This window comes from Myotis nattereri (genome assembly GCF_964212035.1).
Source record: "Myotis nattereri genome assembly, chromosome: 12".
Lineage (NCBI taxonomy): Eukaryota > Metazoa > Chordata > Mammalia > Chiroptera > Vespertilionidae > Myotis > Myotis nattereri.
The window spans coordinates 40567782-40581103 of NC_138087.1; the positions used below are offsets into that span (position 1 = coordinate 40567782).

General features: G+C 39.6%; 1 protein-coding gene across 1 annotated transcript in view; it reads right to left on the bottom strand.

Moving 5' to 3' along the window:
* TRPM3 (transient receptor potential cation channel subfamily M member 3) overlaps positions 1–13322 on the bottom strand; it is a 441698-nt gene that overhangs the window by 141304 nt on the left and 287072 nt on the right. Inside the window, exon 8 of the mRNA XM_081103884.1 lies at positions 5314–5437. Coding sequence (XP_080960010.1) covers positions 5314–5437 — 124 coding nt within the window. The remainder of the gene's footprint in view (positions 1–5313; positions 5438–13322) is intronic.

Genomic DNA, 13322 nt, shown 5'->3' on the forward strand with positions numbered 1-13322 from the left:
TTTATATATCAACACTACAATTATATATTTTTTCCAAATGAATTTCCTTTAAAATTTGTATTTATTTAGGTTTAATACCCATGGTTTTATGTTATTATAATTATTTATTTTATCTATATATGAAAATAAAAACACCTCTTAAAAATATTAATTTGCATTTCACTTGAAATGATCTCATTTGCAATCAGCATTTTTCACTTTGGGAAACACTAGTGAGGGTAATAGGGCTTTCATTATGAGAGCTGCTCCTTACAAGGAGTCATGCAGCAGTTGTTGGTTAGTTACAATGGAGAGGATGGGGGCTGTGACACCAAGCAAAGACCAGTGGTTTAGATGGTCATGGTAAGACCATGGATTCAAGAGGCAGATTGGGAATACAGTGTGGAATCACCCCAGTATGTAGGAATATCTTCCGAAAGCTGGAACTCAAAACAATTGTCATGTAAGTTATATAACAAGTAAGCTCTTAAAGTGAATACAATACAATAATATGTTTGTTTTTGTGTATTATTATATTTTGGTTATTGTATTATTTTTATTTATTTTTCCCCCAAAACAGATAGTACAGTACTTTCTATATTTTTCTATTTTTTAATCTACTGGTTATGGCTGAAAAAGGTCAGGGGCATTGAAATTTTATGCAGTTTTGTTGATCTTGAGAGAGAATCTGACATCTGGATAGTGAAGTTGAAAATCAAATGGGCATTTTCTGTATAGTTCTCTGGTCTTCTCCAATTTGTTTAATTTTTCTGGTTAGCAGAAAAATAGATGTAATTCTTGCCCCATTGTTTGCAGCTCAAGTGGCACAAGGAATGCAACAGAACTCTGTCCATATAAGGAGTTATAATACCTTATAATACTTTATCTATATATAGAAAAGCCTAAGCAACCATTATGACTGGATGACTGGATGACTGGCCAGTAGTTATGACTCACTCTGACCACCAGGGGACAGACACTCAATGCAGGAGTTGCCCGCTCATGGTCAGTGCACTCCCACAGCCAACCTCCTGTGGCTGGCCAACCTCCTGTGGTCCCTCCTCCCCTGGCCAGCCAACCTCCCACAGTCCCTCCCCCTAGTCAGCTGGCCCCGATCAGGACTGGGCAAGACGGCCCCTATCAGCCCGATTGCCGGCCAGGCCGAGGGACCCCACTCATACATGAATCCGTGCACCGGGCCTCTAGTACATCTTTAATAATAAAAGCATAATATGCAAATCAACTGAATGGCCGTCCAGACATCCTTCTGGATGACCTTCTGGACAACCTTCTAGAGGACCTTCCGGACGAAGCTGGGGCTGCAACTGCAGGATCAAGGCAGCTGCCCCAGCTGCGAGGGAGAAATCGAGGCAGCTGCTGTGGCTGCAAAAGCCTACTCTTGCACGAATTCCATATATCGGGCCTCTAATCATAAAATGAAAGGTGTTATTATTAATATTAGCTGTCGTGGCAAGCAATTGTATAAATGACATTTCTTTTAAATTCCTTTTTTATTTCAATGATTATTTTTTTGAGGACATGAGTTGATGTCTAATTTTGGGCTTATAGTTAGCCTAGTTAAATATTATGCTGGAAAGATTAGTTTGGCCTTGATGTAGAAATATTAAGTGACCTGGACATTGTGCTTACACTGTCCTTGCAGAAACATAATGACTGCTACATTGGGGCAGAGGGCATTCCAGGAAAAGCAACTGACAATGCATTCTTTTTTTTCTCCAGGGACCTCAGGGTCTAATGAATGCTTGTTCAGATTATTCCAGGGATGAGAGAGAAAATGGGCTTCTACTAAATTCATTTTAAACTTGGTCATACCTAATATTTAGAATATGGAATCAGCTGAAATATGGAAAAAAGAGCTCAGGACTTGCAGAAAGATGCTCTTGGTTCAAGTTACGTGGTCGCTACTAACTAGCCACGTGACCATGGGTTTGTCACTTCAGTCTTTGAGTCAGTCTTGATTTTCCTCTATAAAAGAGTGATACTAATACTGATGTTAACAGGGCTGGTTGTGGTATTGAAGAAGAGGACATTAGGTAATCTTTGGTAAACATAAGATGCCACATAGGCATCATCATCATCATTGTTAAAATAAAAGTATTTATTGAGTGCTTTCTATGTTCTTTGCATATGTTAACTAATTTGATTCTTATAATTAACCCAATAATATAAATACAATTATTGCCTCAACTTTCTTGAAGACAAAACAAAGGCCTCTAGAGATTCAAAAACTTGTTCATTGTTATGTATTAAACTGACTTCAAAGCCTGCAGCATCTTTATTCTTGGAATGGTGATTATCTAATCATCTAAAAAAGTTTCAGATCTTCCAAAACTTAATCTGTAACCCACTGTGAATTGAGAACTAATAAGAAAAACATCTTGAATGGAGAAATACTTTTTCTGTATTCTCTTTCCACGTTCTCATTTAAAATGTTTGGATTTTATTAATGTTATGATGATAGTCAGATAAACTTAAAAGTAGCTAGGTACAATCCAGCATCTACCACAAAGAAAATTTCTATTTGTTCACAGACATTGTGTTAGAGAGAAGAGTGTTCTAAACTTGATATATGTGGAATTCAGAAATGCAGGGGCTTGGGGAAGACAAGGCTAGGTATTTGCATTTGAGAGTTGTCTCAAAATGATAACTGAAGTCAGAATAGTGATTGAAAGGGGAAAGAGCCAATATTGATATTTGATGCATATCTGTTTATAGAATAGAGAGAACGAAGAAGAACTAGCAATGGAAAGACAAAATGAACTGTAAGGGAAAAGGTGAGGAAATAGTGAATCTGGACAGTCTAGTACGTATCATCGAATCCATGAGAAAGTAACTCTGGGGAGGGAAGAAGAGTGTCTCTCTACCCCCTTCTTCTTATCCCTTACATCCTCCCCCCATAATTAATATGCTGCTGTGGATAGTTTTAATCTCTTTGAATTTTATTTTTTCCTTGATAACAATGATGGGACTTAGCTCACAGGTTGGTTTCTAGGGGGATATATGTTCTCAGAAGGCGACAGGTTTTGAGATGTTGTTTTGACCCAAAGTGGGAAATCAGCAGATAAGTGAATTTTGTCAAGGACGATATGGAATAGAAAGCATTCACACAAAACACTCATTGATGCATATTTTCCACGAGGCCACATGGCCAGAGGCCGTTTCACTAGCTACATATACATTCATAGTGCAGTTCTTCATTACCCGCTACTAGGATGCTGGGATGAAAACAAATCCCTTAGCTGAACTTGGCAATGGTTAGATTGACCTCAGAATATTATGTTCCATTTAGTTTGCAAAGGGAATCAAAAGAAACTTGAAGGAGATAAAAGCAAGGAGCAACCTCACCATGCAACGTTCCTTGTTCTGTGTGCTCACTGAGCGCATGGTGGGTAGAAGCTAGCTGGGCTCTGGAGCAAGGCAGTCCTAGTGCAGTGCCTCCTGCCTGTGGTGCACACATCCTGCACCTCGCCCAGCCTCAGGTAACCTCCTGTTCCCTCCAGGGAAAAGTAATGCCTACCTCCTTTATCAAGCACCTAGTACTGTCTATGCACATAAATTGTCCCTCAAAAATTGAAATTATTATAACTCCATTTATGATTTTAAAATTCTAACTGCTTTCTGCCCAGATGTGGAGATAAGGACAATTCATTTCTTCTTAAGATCACATTGCCCTACCCGACAGCTAGGGGTACCCCATATATCTTGCAATAAAGATCTCACATTAAAAGGCCGTTGACCTTTTCTGCGGGAGCCATGATTAAGTGGCATGACGATTATCAGGCAGAATCCCAGGGGACTGTCCTATGAAATACCCAGAGAAGCACATTCAGCCTCATTTGGTTTTATGACTTCCAACTGGTTCCTAGAATTTTAATCCTAATGCTTTTCTAGGAAATTTGCAGGGCTGCTGAAATATATAGTTCTGATAAAGTTCCACAGTCAGCATTGGGAAATCATTGGTGCTCAGTCAGGAGAAAATCTACAGTGTAGCATGTAGAAGCTCAGGGCTGCTTGTGTCTCTGTGGGAGCAGAGGAAGCAGTGAGCTGAACAGCTGTGAGCTAACTGCCTTCTAAGTGGGAGAATGCCAGGGACACTCCCGGGTGGATAGAGGCTCAGCGGTCATGACTGTGAACCCCATCTGCACCCTGGCTTCTCTGTGCGGCGGGGACAGGCATAGGCACACCACAGTGAAGCAGGCAGTTCCGGCCCAGGCCTCGAGGAGCTCACAGTCTAGTGGCAGAACTGGACGAAGGTAGTTAGTGCCGGCTCCTCTCCTAACCCCCTGTGGTTGAGCCTTTTAGGGTCTGGCCCTGGTGCCCCTCTGGAGATGAAGTGCTCCCAAGTGTCCCCAGAGGCAATCCTTCCAGGATTCACACGCAGTCTTGAGATCATCTAAAACCTGAGTGAGACCACCGGCTGGGTTAAACTGTTCCTTTACCTCCCCTGTGAGCAGGTGGGCTCCAGTGCCCTTTGAGAATATCCCCTGCCTGCCCAGGCTTTCGGAGAATCTACCCAAAGTGGGTGGGTTCACTACACTGGCCTCAGTGAGACAATTTCAGAATAAAGATATTTCCAACAGACATTAAACACCACTGGTTTTGAGCCCTAGTTCCACATTTACTAATCAATTGTCATCTGTCCGGTCAAAACAATAACCGTACCTCTCTCATTGGGATAGTAGCAAACATCGCAGGAGTTAGTACATGTGAAGATGGGGCATCCTGCCTGGCACATTGCATGGGCTCATTGCATGTTAGCTCTTTTTATTCCTGTTCACCCTAGCAGATGGTCTCTGTGTTACTCACATTCTGTAAGACACTTTGTCCAGAAGCAGGAAATGTTACAGTAGCTACTGGAGGACATTTCAGAAACGCCAGAAATGTCCACCACTCCTTGGGTACATTCCTCCATTGTCCACCTGTGTAGCTTAGGGTGGTAGCCTGGACCCTGTGTCACTAAGTTACTTGACAACAAGCACATCTGTGCTTCCCGACTCACAGCACAGTGAAACCCCAAACCTCAGAGAGGATTCACTGGAGCATTTCCCAGGAGGTGACCTGTTTCATCTCGTCTACTCATTTAGTTGAGGCAATCCGAAGCATTTGGGTGAGCTTCAATAGGAAATGATGTAAAACTCTGTCTCACATTAAATTAGGGCAGGAAAAGCAGTGTCTTAGCTACTAAGGGGAGGAAACCACAGAAGCCAATGGGGCCTCAGGAGAGGGGGAAACAGTGTGTGATTCAAGAAAACAGTGAAACAGACAGAGGGGCTGTGGGAGGGCTCTGCCACTCACGGGACACTGCTTACATACCAGTTCCTTCTTCTTCATGCACTCCATGAGGACGATGAACAGATGCTGCGCTTGCGTTCGAGTGTACGTGAAGGTCTTCTGGATGGTCACCAGCAGCTGGTCCCGCAAAGATTCATTGATAAGTCTGCAATTAAAACCAGCACCCAAACAGGTGAACCCAGCTCCTATTCAGTACATATTGCTGAGAGACATTATAGAACGAAGGAAAGCATTATGACAACTTCCTTTAGAGAGGAGTTTCCTCTTCCGGTATGCTTCTCACAACAGTTATTTTGAATGGGATAATTAAAAGAAAACCCACCGTGAAACTCCCTAAGTGCCCATCAACAGATGAATGGATTAGAAAACTGTGGTACATCTACACAATGGAATACTATGCTGCTGTAAAAAAGAAGGAATTCTTATCATTTGCCACAGCATGGATGGAACTGGAAAGCATTATGCTAAGTGAAATAAGTCAGTCAATGAAAGAAAAATACCACATGATCTCACTCATATGTGGATAATAAAGACCATTATCCACTGACGAACAAAAATAGATACAGAGGCAGAGCAGCATCGAACAGACTGTCAAACTACAGTGGGAAGGCTGGGGAGGGTTGGGGAGGGGGGTGATAAGAGATCAACTGAAGGACTTGTATGCATGCATATAAGCATAACCAATGGACACAAGACACTGGGAGGTAGGGGAGGCCAGGGGAAGGTCAAGGGGGAAAAAAAAGGAGACATATGTAATACTCTTTGTAATACTTTCAGCAATAAAACGAAATTTAAAAACACACACAAAAAAACCCACAAAAAACCCCAGTAAAAACAAATAAATCCATTTTAATGTCTCAGAACTCAAAAGAGCAAAGTATCGGAAGATTTAGTTCTTTTTTCTTTTTCTTTCTTTTATACGGCACGTGTTTAATTTCCTCATCCTCAAGTGTTGTAATAAAAAATGCTTTCGATTAATCATTAGCATCTTTGTAAAATTTTACTGTATTGCTTTTCTAAACATTTAAATTTTAACTTAATCTCTAATTGTGAAAAAAAAAGGTCATATCTCAGTAATGGTTTTTTGAGTATCAATAAGGATAAACAGAACTTACATTTTTTCTAAATTATTTCATGTAGGTGGTAGCTTATCTGGCCTATGATTCACATCATCATTATTTATGTTGAGATTTTGCTGTGTTATAGTCAACAAGGGCCTGACCCATACGGAGGTATCATATTGACTACTTCATTAAAAGACTGTTTTTATACTATAGGAGAATTACTGCAAGCAGGAGGTGCATCATATCCAATCAATCCTCCTTGATCTCTTAAACATGGAGCAATCATAACTAATTTTAACTCCTCTTACTAGCCTGATGAGAACTGGGCTATTTCTACCAGCCATCAAATGGCAGGGAATAAAAAATTCACTTTATTGTTAACAGATACTGTCCAAAATGAGGAAGATAAAACTGTTCTTAAGACCAGTGACAAAATAACCATAATTTGCCTAGCATTTTAAAGTTTACAACTTTTTATCACTGAAGCATCAGCAATTCCTATGTACAATAGTAAAATATAATGATCTCATTTGATGCTTACAAGAACCCTATAGCCAAAATATTTATAAAATTTAAAAGGGAAGGACATTTTATTCACAGAGAGCCAGATGCTTAAGGTCACTCAGTAAATACATGGCAGAGCCAGAACCAGAACCAGAACCGAGGTCTTCTGAATCCTTGTCTAGCGCTCTTTCCAGGACACCACATTGCCTTTAACATTTTTTTATTTTGGAGAGAGAGAAAGAGAGAAGGAAAGAAACATCAATTGGCTGCCACCTGCACATCTCCTACTGGTGATTGAACCCATAACCCGGGCATGTGCTCTGACAGGGAATCAAACTGGCGACTTTTTGGTGCAAGGGATGATGCTCAACCAACTGAGCCACACCGGCCAGGGCAACCACACACTGCCTTTTATTACATCAAGCGCCCTACACCACTGCCTCTCTTTGTCATGGTGGCTACTTGAATAGGAAATGATGAAATTTCCTTTAACATAAAAGCATGACAAATGGTGTTGCTTAAAAGCAAGCATGATGGGAAGTTTGAGAGCATCTTCGTATCAGCGGCCTGCTCTGCTCCAATATTGTGTGAGGATTTACCTGGACCCTGTAGGTTAGATAGTATGATGACCCATATTTGAGGAGGCTGCATTCCTCATGATGAAACTATACCAAGGATCCTGAATGTCACTCAGCTCCGTAGTGGAATGGGTTACTCCTCTGCCCCTCGGAAGATTTATATCATGAACATATATACCTTTAGGAAAAGAGGATGGTCCCGATAAGGTTGAAAAGGGATACTAGATCCTCTGAAGTTTACTATGTTGGAAGACACTGTGGCCTTAGGTGTTGACCAGTCTGAAAACATTTACTCATTCATTCAACAATTGCTTAGTAATAGCTATTTAGTGCCAGACACTGTGGTACATGCAGGGCTACAGGGACAGATGATATATATATACACACTTCCAGCCTTCACACCAGTGGAGAAGAAAGACATGAATCAGCAATTCAACTGTGATTGACAGTGGTAAAAAGAAGCCGCTTGTGACAGTTGAATATAATCTAATCTGGAGGGTTCAAGGAAGATTCCACTGAGGAAGTGTTGCTTTATCTGAGACTTGAGGAATGAATGAGCATTAGCGTGATCAAGGGGTCTGGGCAAGAGCATTCTTGGCAGACAAAAGAGCATGAACAGGCCTAGTTTAGAGAAAATAAAAGAAGGTCAGTATTCCTGGAGCATAGAGAGCAAAAGAAAAGGTGGAACAGGATGGGGCTGCAGAGGGGATGACCAAAGGCAAGATAACAGGGAACTTTGGACATAGTATTAGAGAGCTCAGATTTTATTTCCCAGCAATGAGAAGCCATTGAAGGATTTAAGTTGGAAAGTGATATAATTACATTTGTGTTGCCAATTACTTTTCTTAAGGAGTCAGGTCCTGAGCACTTGTACCTGGGCATGTGTCTACTTGACAAATAACCCATGTGGAAGGGTCTAGAGCAGTGGTTGGCAAACTCATTAGTCAACAGAGCCAAATATCAACAGTACAACGATTGAAATTTCTTTTGAGAGCCAAATTTTTTAAACTTAAACTATATAGGTAGGTACATTGTTATTAACTTAATTAGGGTACTCCTAAGGCTTAGGAAGAGCCACACTCAAGGGGCCAAAGAGCCGCATGTGGCTCGCAAGCTGCAGTTTGCCGACCACTGGTAGAGAATTCTGCAATATCAAATGTACATAGATGTTGTACACAATTAACAACAGAAGAAACTTTCCTGATTAGTCACTTGATAGATCCAATCATTCATCTGCAGGTGTTTAATTTTGAGAACTCAAAATTTGTTTCCCATTGCTAACCATCTGCAATAAATCCCAGTTCCCTGAGGTCATTATCTGTCTGAGGGATCTGTTACTTGTATCCAGCCTGTCATTTTGTAAATATTGAGGCATAACGTACAGCTAAGCTGATTGTGTGTTTCAGTGGTTAGGAGATCTGAAAGACACTAAGAATCTTATACTTTTAGTCCAGTTTTGCAGCCGACTAAAGCTGTGGTTTTGCATAAGTGACTTAGCAATAATAACCATGGAATTCTATTTTTTGAAGTAGAAGAATTCTTTTGGTTGGTTGTTTTCCAAAGTGTGGGATGCCTATCATTGATGGAGCAGAGATGGATTTAGGTGAAACAAAGTTGATTTGGTCCTTATAAAGCACCTAGATGCTCATTAAACATTAAATAACTGCTATTCCTTGTTTAGTTTTTTTTCCATCATCCTGATTGCATCAAGAGGAAAATCTCAATTTTGAAGCTTCTTTGCCTTTAACAACTTCCCAACACTTGCAAATCTCCCACTTTTGACAAAGAAACAGCAGATATTAGGTCTCATTCCTTTGATCTAAAGAGTTTAATAACATGGTTTTGAAAAAGATCCTGTACAACATGTGACATGTTCATAGCACATCATGGTATATGACACAGTGGGCTACAGTGATAATCTCTTTTTATCTTCATAAAAACCTGTGTCAACAGGTTTTCCGTTTTGCAGAAGAGGAAACTGTGGCTCAAGAGGTTAAATGATTTGTACAAAGTCACATAGCTTGGTCATCTCAGATGCTTGAAGTTGAGTCTACTGATTTCATTCAGCCTTCCCTCAATGGTGCTGCTTTTCCTGATTGGAACCCATCAATATGTCTTTCAGTTTCCTAATAATCTGCATTGAGGGTAAAAATATAAGTGTATTTGTTGTAGGAAACTGGTTTTCCTTTTGTGATAAAGAGAACATTTGAAGAAAATCAGGTGCGTTTGGAGGAGATAAACAAATGACTGGTAAATGAGGATGATGGAAAGGGCATTTAGTATGTTGACAATTACATTTGCTTCTAATGTCACAAGTGTTTGCTGTGCTGAACCAATGTCTTATGTTTGGCACAAAGGCTCCTTGTCTTCCCCAAGAGCGCTTCCTTATTTTGCGGCCATATTCTGCAGGATATTGAGAAGCCTGCTTTCTTGAAATTATTGCTTTCCTAGCCTTTTCCATTTTTATCTCCCACCCGCCCCCTGCAAACAGTGGCATGATTTAAAAATCTGGACTGTGATATTTAATAGTCAGCAAAAATAGAAATAAGCCCATTTTAGATTTCTTTTTATGGCTTTAAAATAGTGATTGGAAATTTCTTGACATCAAAACATGGTTATAGTGTTATGTAAAATTTTTAGTTCTAGAACTGGGTCTTTGACAAAGGGTTGCCTATTTATGGAAGCTGTTAATCTGAGACTCCACACACCAATGCTATCTTTGGCATACCTAAAATTGGAAGGTTTTCTGATTTAGGAAGGGTAGTCATTGAAGTGAGGGAAATCTTTATACTATGGCATTTATGTTTCCATGTAAATGCTGTACTTTGTAAGCTGGAGCTTTTTAGATGAATTGCAGAGTTATTTGAAATAGGTCAAGGTTCATCCAATGCTCAGAGAAACCAACAAAACTTCCCACTGTTTGCTATTAGTATTCTGTTTGAATGCAATACCACCCGCATATACACACTTTTCTCAGAATGAATTTAATTACCTGCAATGACAGAGTTTTGTTCCTAGATTAAAAAATTAGAAAATGCATTTGAAATTCAATGGGACTCAAAGAGCTAGACTTAGGTTAATGGCTTTTGAGGAGAGAAGCCCTTCTAGTGCCCTCCATAAACACTTTCTATTAATTTATTCAGATACAATATGATAAAATTTTATTTATGTAGATAAAAAAGATTGCTAATATCAACCTGGTATTTAAAAGACATCATTTCTCATGGAATTTCAAATACTCTAAAGAAAAATGAAATTTTATTATTTTCTTGAAGCCAAAGCAAATTACTAAATGTAACACTAAAGACACAGAAAAATTCCATGTCCTGCCTATAGTAATGCAGAATGGTATTTTTTAAAATCTTCTTTTCCATCTTCAGTAAAAGTTACCACTTCCTCCCAAATATCATGGCCATAAGTAACAGCAATGTCCTTCCCAAAGTTAAACTGTCACTTGCTAGCTGTGCGATCTTGTCTAAGTTATGTAGTCTTTCCGTGTTATATTTTTCATATATTTAAAATGAGAATTATAATAGCACTAATCTAATTGATTTGTAAATATTAAATGAATTAATAATTGCAAAGGGATTAGAGAAGTGCCTGACAAATCCTATGTAAGCGTTTATTATTATCAAAACACTGTCTTACAATGTCCTGTAGGAAAGAGACACTTCTTAAGTAGCATGACCAGTAGCTGGGGCCTCTGTGCAATGCAGAGCTCTGTCCTGGGATCACCAGTGCTCTGCTCACCTGGGGAGCCCAATGGTACAAGGCCACTCCCAGTCCAGGCTGCAGAAGTAACTTCCCCACTTCAGAGAGATGAGAGATCACCAGTTCTCTCTTACATTTGAGAAATAGAGACACTAAGCAGATTTGTAAAGAGGAACCTTACAAACACACCATGTGGACATCTGCACATCTATTTATTTTTTCAACAAACAATGTGAGTGCCTACTATGTGCCTGGAACTAAGCTAGGAGTAGAGTGATGAATAGTATTCAGTCCTAGTCTCAATTAACTCATAGAGTTGTATGTCATATATTCTGATAATCTTTTAATTGGTAAGACATCCCAAAACTTGGTGATGTAAAACAGTATTTATTGTGTTGATGGTTTTGAGGGTCAGGAATTGAGGCTGAGCATAGTAGGGATGACTTATCTCTGCTCCATGATATCTAGGGAGAAGCTGGAGAAGCTGGAATGACTGAAGATGGCTATCAATGCTCAACTGGGACTCTATGTCTGGGGCCTCAATTCTCCATATGGCATCTCCTGGGGCTGGACTATCCAATATGGCTTCTTTACTTCCAAGTGTGGCCTGGGATGGCTGAGGGAACTGAGGAATGGTGGTTTCAGGATAGATAGACCTCACATGGCAGTTGGCTTCTCTCAGTGAGAATTCCAAGAAAGAGTTTTCAAAGAGGCCCCGGTAGAGACAACAGGGCTTTTTATGACTTGACTTCAGAATTCCCAAAACATCATTTCCTTATTTTCAATTAATCAAGTCGCTAAGAGCAGCCAGATTCAAGAGGAGGGAAGGAATAGACTCCATCTCTTGATGGAAGAGAGGCATAAATATATAGAGAGAAGGAATATATTAACGGCGATCATCTTGGAGGCAAGCAACTCCATTAAGTGATTCTGTTCAGATGAGACCTTGTAAAGCATTGATTTTTACACATTTAAGCATAAAGAGCCTCAACTTTTTCTTTAAATTCCATCTTTTAACAGCTGATTAGAATGAGAACCACAATTTTCCTTAAAGGTGAGTCTAATCACTGACAAATATTTTCAAAATGTTATTACTTGCTCAAAGCATAGGACCGGCAAATGTTTTATTTTGATTCAGTGGCCTATTTACATTCATTCAGCACCTATTACATACGAGGTGTTTCTTTTAGGCTGTGGGCACCTGGCTGGACCCTTTTCTCCATGGATACTATCTGACTTTGTCTCTGTTGAGTGCTATATGTAAGTGGCATTGGTAAAATGTGTCATGCTTGGGTCCACATGTAATGTGTCCCTGTTGTCACCTGCAAAAACAGTGGGGTGTTTTCTTGGTGTCCTCATCTCACGTTGGGATCTGTTTGGAGAGGAAAAACAACAGCACCTTCCACAAACTAACTGAGAAATGTGAGTTTCTAAAATACTGTTCCACTCAATCTTATTCTCAATATACCTTGGTTTGGGCCTTCGTCACATCTTACTCAGATGGTACCAACGTACCACTAATTGGTTTGTTCTTTATCCTCCTCTAATCCATTTCCCATCGGGTTGATGAAATTGTGCTTCTACAAAGCAAACATGATTCTATCATATTCTTCTTAAAATTGTGCAATAGCATCCCATCACTAGCAATATAACATATCAGCTCTTGATATTTTTGGGATCTGTACTTTTTTTGGGAAAGCATTAATCTAAAAATTTTGCTGAGGGATTTGAACTTTAGGATAAAGGGATGATACAAGTTTAGAGCAAACATTTTACAGATGAAGAACCTGATGCCTAGAGAAGTAAACTAACTTATTAAAAATTATATTATAGCTGACAGCATCAGAGTGGGGTCTAAGGACAAGAGAATCAGGGAGGAAGAATCTCTGCAAATAAATTATATGAACCTAAATACATAGTTCAACTCAGTGTAGTCACACAAAGTTAGTGATTTGTTGTTGAAATGACTGGATACAAGTGGAGATTTCATCTGTCTTTTTCCTGAAACCGGATGTTATAAGTCTTATGTGAGAGAAGACTGAGTCATGTGATTTCAAGGATCACTACTCCCCTAGCTTACCAGATGCCCAAAGTTCCTTTTAATTCATTAAAAGGAAAATACATATTTTGTTCAACAATTAGAAGCCCTAAGAGCAACTCCAGATAAGTGATG